The 5,986-nt window shown below is 49.8% G+C and overlaps 1 protein-coding gene across 1 annotated transcript; it reads left to right on the top strand.

Annotated features, from left to right (window-relative positions):
• The first annotated feature begins 4,842 nt into the window (after positions 1 to 4,842).
• Positions 4,843 to 5,986, top strand: LOC123040647 (uncharacterized). The gene has a single exon (XM_044463430.1). It carries the CDS (start codon positions 4,873 to 4,875, stop codon positions 5,803 to 5,805), a length of 933 nt encoding a protein of 310 aa, XP_044319365.1. The 5' UTR covers positions 4,843 to 4,872; the 3' UTR covers positions 5,806 to 5,986.

Below are 5,986 nucleotides of genomic sequence, written 5' to 3'. Positions count from 1 at the left end.
GCTTCTTCGGTCTTGTGATTGGTTTGGGTATTCCGGCCGCTGTTGGCCCAGTTGTCCTGTCGTTGTCGACCTCTGCTGTCGTTGGCCCAGGTCATTTTCTTGCTTTCTATTCGTCGTCGGGTGGTGTATCGGTTGATCCTGTCGCTATCGCTGCGTGGCTGCTGTTGTTGGGTGGTCAGGGGATGGGCTGCCAGGTCCAACGGCACGACGATGAAAGGACGTGGCAAATCAGTCAGCGCATGCATGCACTCCAATCCGAACACAGCGTGTCGATAGATGGTCAACCAATGCCAAACTGACGAAGCGGTGGTCAGGAGATGGGATAGACACGGTCTGAGTACGTGTTTGCATGCAGTGCTGCATGTGGTGTTGGTTCTGTAGGCGCCGCTGCTTTCGTTCTCGAGTGGGCTTTCTAGATCCTGCTTAATACGATTTGTCTGGACTGATTGCCTACCTATAAATACATGCATGCACCCATGCAACAGCTGCCGCACCGCACCCTCAACATTGCTACACCTAGCAGTGTCGGCCATCTTCAAGCTACTGTCCTCATTTGCGCAGCAGTGACGCGAGCGTTGCCCTCGATTCCCTACCACTATGTGCTCGAGTCCGTCTTTGGCGATGGAGGGCGCCAACGGGTTACACCCCGAGGAGCTGCGTGCCGTAGAGGACCGCGTCGGTGCCTGGCACGGCCTCAATCTCGGTGTCGATGTCGAGGCCCAGGCATCCATGTTCTTGGCCTCGAGTTCGCCCGAGTGCCCCGTCAATGTCTCGCAGGTGGAGTTCGGCTTGTGAGACTAGGAGGCGTAGCTCGCTCCAGCAGCAGCAGGACTGTTACAAGATGAGCACGACCGTGTCGAGACCGCAACTCCTCCCGCTGCTCCTCGACGATCTACCGGGCACTCCACATAACCACTTTTTCCCTACCTCTTGTCCGCCGCCCACCGCAGGCGTCCGCCATCTGCCCGTGCTGTTTTGTCGAGCCTCATGTCGGCCACTGCCACTCCACCCTGTCGTGATCCGGGAACCAATGGCATCGGCCCACCGCTTGCCGACCTATCCCGGCCAGTTCCCCAGCGCAGAGCCCCTGACGCCCTCCCTGTCGACTCCGATGTCGTGGGAACCCTGGCTGCGTTCCTCTGCATCGTCGGCCTCGCCGTCGTTAGATCCGTGTGCTCCCAGTGTGGCGTCAACGGCTCCAGCTACGCTAACTCTCCGGTCTGACACGGCAGCGGTGAGCAGTGGCTCTAGAAGAAGGTGATCATGGTGTTGCCGAAGCTGACATACAAGGGCGACGGCCCGCCGCGACGCGTGGTGGCCATCGGCAGAGCTCGGTGTGCTTGCGGCGGTGCGCGACACTTCGGTGGTTTGTGCGTGTGCATGGTGGCCGTGACCGTGAGTGCGAGGAACCGGTCGCAGGCGGTTGCGTCGTCGACTCGTCGTGTAGGGCAGTTGCGGCCTGCTACAACGCAAGGAACACCTCGTGCTCCGGTGTGAGAGCAGCGCCGTGTAGATGGCTAAGATGTCGAGTTTCTTGAGCTGGCCGAGCTCGCCGGTAGGGGGCCAGAGATGCTGGTCTCGGCGAGGCCGGGCATGGTGAGGTTGGAGTAGGCGGCGAGGTGATCCAACTTGCTCGACAGAAGCGAACAGGGACGCACGAAAACACTTGCTCAGCAGAAGCGAATAGGGACGCACGAAAACACTTGCTTGGCAGGTCGCCAAGCTGGGGCGGGATCAGAAACATGTTCGCTTCTGAACATATTTTCGGAGTCTCCGAACGTGTTTGTGCCGGTGTCGCCGACAAGTCGTCGGGCACGACGCTCGGCAGGTCGATGAATTGCAGGCTCAGCTCCGTCCACCAACACGACGACTTGTCCGCCGGGTTCCACTCACCCGGCGCCGCTGCGCCACTGCCGCCTAGCATGCACCGCGGCCTGCATGCGCGTCCATGGCAAGGGCGCCGCCCTTGTACCCCATGGCAACCGCGCAGGCGCAGCACAGCAGCAGCCGCGGCGCCACATTTTCTTTGAAATTCCACTGTAAATTTGAAAATTATAGTCTGAACTAAATCGGTTTAGATCTTCTTTTTTGCAGGGAAAATCGGTTTAGATCTGACTGGTATGAAATGATATGCATAGATTAGAGGTGTGTATTTTGTACATGAACTGCTGATAATTCGGGCATGGGCACCTCCACAATAGGTACAGAAATCAGGACATGTCCTCCTCTCCTTTTGATGTAATTCGGGTGTGAGCACCTCCTCCTCTCCTTTGGCTGCATCTGTAACTGAAGTCCAGGACATGCCCTCCTCTCCTTTTGATGTGATTTTTTCAGTTTCGAAACAAATGTTCATGAGTTTCAAGAAGTGTTCATGGTTAAAGATGACTTTTAGTGAAATCTTCATGAATTTGAAAAATATATGATTTCTAAATTTTTTTCATGACTCCAAAAAATATTGGTGAATTCAAAAAGTATCATGATTTCAAAAAACTCTTCACAATTTCAAAAAGTGATTGTGATTTGGCAAATGTTCATGAGAAAATGTGCACGATATCAAATAGATTTTGAATTTCTCATGGCACACATATTATCCTCTATTTCTTTTTTTCCGGCGGTACAAGTCGATCGAGCTCGAAATGCGGCCACAACTCAAACAACTATTAATTGAACAAGATAAAATATATGTACATAAAAACTTATATACTCCATAGATGATATGCCGAAAATTCACCAAACTCAAACTTAGCATGCAATATAAAAATAGCACTTCCCTTATGTCATATGTATCGATTACTTTATGCAATAAAACTATCCTTTTCAAACACCCTAGCATACGCAATACCTTTATGATCATAAACAAATTCATTCAATATGTATGTTATTTTATAGAGATGCAAAAAATGAAATGAATAAGTAGTAACCAACCAATTAGCAAAATGATCAGCAGATAAGACTCTTTGTGAGCGCATACAGGATTTTAATAGTGTTGCATGCACACCTCTATTAGACCACTTAAGATAGATTATTGCCAACAAAACTAATTTTCATGCTGCATCAAAACCAACAAATAAAAAAGCACATTAACAAGAAAATGTTTAAGTATTATAGAATAGTATACACTGTCAAGCATAACAAGGCGCGGCGTACCGCCGCGCAGGTATACGCTAGTAAATATTAGCCTGGACTCAATTGAAAAAATCATATGGTGTGAATCAAAAGGCATCTTCTTTTTTATTTCTATGCATAGAATTTTAGATACATGTCATCTCATTTCTTATAACATTTCTATCCTTACGATATTTCTACCCTATAAATTAAAAAGGCCAAGGCATCTTCTTTTCTATTTCTATGCGTAGAATTTTAGATACATGTCATCTCATTTTCTATCCTTACGATATTTCTACCCTATCTCTACCTCTGTACCTCTCTATCTCTACCTAATAATAAAGCAAATTAGGTTTCTGTCATACGTCATAAAAAATACCCTCGAAGTTGGCAAGAATTACCCACCAATGCCACCCGTAAGTTAAATAAAAAAATGATTCGTTTTTTTTTCAAATTCGTCGTCGTTATCAGCTGTTATATAAAGGTGATACTGCATGCATGGCAGAAGCTCTGAGATGGCGCAGTGGCGCAAGCATTTCTGTCCCACCGCAGACACCAGGGTACGAATCCCAGGTTCTACTAATTTTCCCAGTCATTTTTGTCACGCACCTCCCCTCCCCACCCAGTGTGCGTTCATGGGCCGGCCCGGAGGGCGTGACGCCTATGGTTTTTTTTCTTTTTATTGCATTTCGTCTTTTGTCTTTTTTTTTCTCATTTCTTTTTTTTGTGTGTTTTTCCTTCTTTAAATTAATTTGAGATTTCCAAATTTTAAAACATTGCAAATTTTTTAAATCATGTTCGAGAAATCATAAAATATTTGTGATTTCAAAAATGTGTGGGACATCATAAAAAATTCGCAGTTTTAAAAATATTGGTGATTTTAGAAGAGTGTTTGCAAATTCTTAAAAAAATCAAAATTTCGAAAAAAATGACAGGAAATAAAACAATGTTCATGATTTTGAAAAATAATCGTGTATTCAAAACAAATTCATGAATATGACAAAAATGTCCACGAAATTTTAGAAAATATTGAAAAACTCAAAAAAATTGCAAGTTTGTGGTCGATGAGATTTGTTTTAAAAGTTTAAAAGTGTGACGTGCAATGGCAAGCTCATTGCCTTGGGATTTACCATGTCGACTACATTGCGATCACGTGGATATCGCATATGTCAGGGTATTGAGTCATACTTATTTGGCTAGAGTGTAATTCTTTATCCTCAAGTTCTGCAAATATTTCCCCTCTTTTTGTGATGCACCTCCCCTCCCCCAGTGCGTGTTCATGGGCCGGCACGCAGGGCGTGACTCCCCTATTTTTTTTCATTTCATCTTTTGTATTTTTCTTTTATTTTCTCATTTCTTTTTTTTGTTTTCTCCTTTTTAAAATTAATTTGATATTTTCAAATTTCAAAACATTGCAAATTTTGAAAAACATGTTTGAGAAATCATAAAATGTTTGTGAATTCAGAAATTTGTGTGAAATCATAAAATTTTCGCAGTTTCAATAAATATTAGAATTTACAAAACTGTTCGCAAATTATAAAACATGTTCACAACATCGCGAGTCACTGTGTTAAAATAAAGAACGCTCATATGTCAGGGTATTGAGTCAAATTTATTTGGCTAGTATGTAAATTTTTTTCTCCCGTTGTAACGCACGGCCATGTTTGCTAGTAAATCAAAAAGGCCTTATTGGTTCCGACCGACCGACCCAGAGTCGCGGTTCCTGGGTCCGTCTCGAGTCGACTCGTGTCTTCCACGTCATTCTCGATGCGCTCGAACTCACCACGTGTCGAACCGTCGCCCACCCCCGTCCTCCTGCATGCTCCGGCAACTCTCTCGACGCCACCAGACGCGACCATCCTGCACCTTATAAAGAACCACCGCCGCACGTACAGACGCCACGACCAACGGAACGGGGAGGACAAGAAGCACATGAGCACGATGGCCACCGCACGAGCACTCCGTCTCTTCGCCTCGACCTCGCCAGCGACCCGACGCGGCCTGCTTGGCGCGCACGGCCGCGCGCTGTCCGCGTCGTCGCAAGCCAGCGGCGCGGGAGATCCCGCCGTCCACTACGGCGACCCTCCGAGCGACGACTACGCCGAGAGGCCCCCGAAGTTCTCCGGCGCGGAGGAAGCCACCTCGGGCGGCCACGACAAGCACCCGCCGTCGTCGGCGAAGACGACGCGGCCGACGGAGGCGTCCGCCAAGGAGCAACGCGTCCCGCCGTTCACGCCCTCGGGGAAGCTCGGGTCGCAGGAGCTGGCCGACCCGGCGGCCGGGTCGACGTTCACGCAGAAGCGCCGGTGGTCCGCCAAGCCCGCCGGCAGCGACCCGCTCGGCGACGCGACGCCCGGGGACGAGGAGGCCGCGGCGAGGAAGGTGCGGGAGGAGGACCGGGAGTACTACCGGACGCACAAGCCGTCGCCGCTGGCCGAGGTGGAGTTCGCGGACACGAGGAAGCCCGTGACGCGCGCCACGGACGGCGGCGCCGAGGACCGGCTCGAGCACGACGTGCCGGGGACCATGGTGGAGGACACCGCGGACGCGTCGCTGGCCCGCGCCGAGGCCATGTTCCGGGAGGCGGCCTCGCGCGGCAACCCCGCGTGGCCGCACTCCCGCGCGCTCGCCGCCATGCTGGCCCGGCAAGGCGGGGAGGGCGGCGATGGCGCCCGGGACGCCGCGCCATGGGGAAGCTAAGCCGATTCGTTTCTGGCGCGCGAGCGCGCGCGTCACTGACGCTCCTGTAAGGATAGGAGCGGGAGTGTAAAATAGGTCGCCACGATCGTGTAAAATACAGAAGGCTGATAGAAGCGGTGCCTCTGAATAAAGCGTGCCAGCGAATGTAAATATGTTGCTTGATGTCAATTTCATTTTGCAA

Source organism: Triticum aestivum, chromosome 2B (genome assembly GCF_018294505.1).
Source record: "Triticum aestivum cultivar Chinese Spring chromosome 2B, IWGSC CS RefSeq v2.1, whole genome shotgun sequence".
Classification (NCBI taxonomy): domain Eukaryota; kingdom Viridiplantae; phylum Streptophyta; class Magnoliopsida; order Poales; family Poaceae; genus Triticum; species Triticum aestivum.
The sequence above is the reverse complement of the archived record's forward strand: the minus strand, read 5'-3'. Positions and strand labels throughout refer to the sequence as shown.

Bases quoted from the DNA above. Each gene is read 5' to 3' on its own strand.
- LOC123040647 (XM_044463430.1), top strand. From the start codon at position 4,873: ATGCGCTCGAACTCACCACGTGTCGAACCGTCGCCCACCCCCGTCCTC.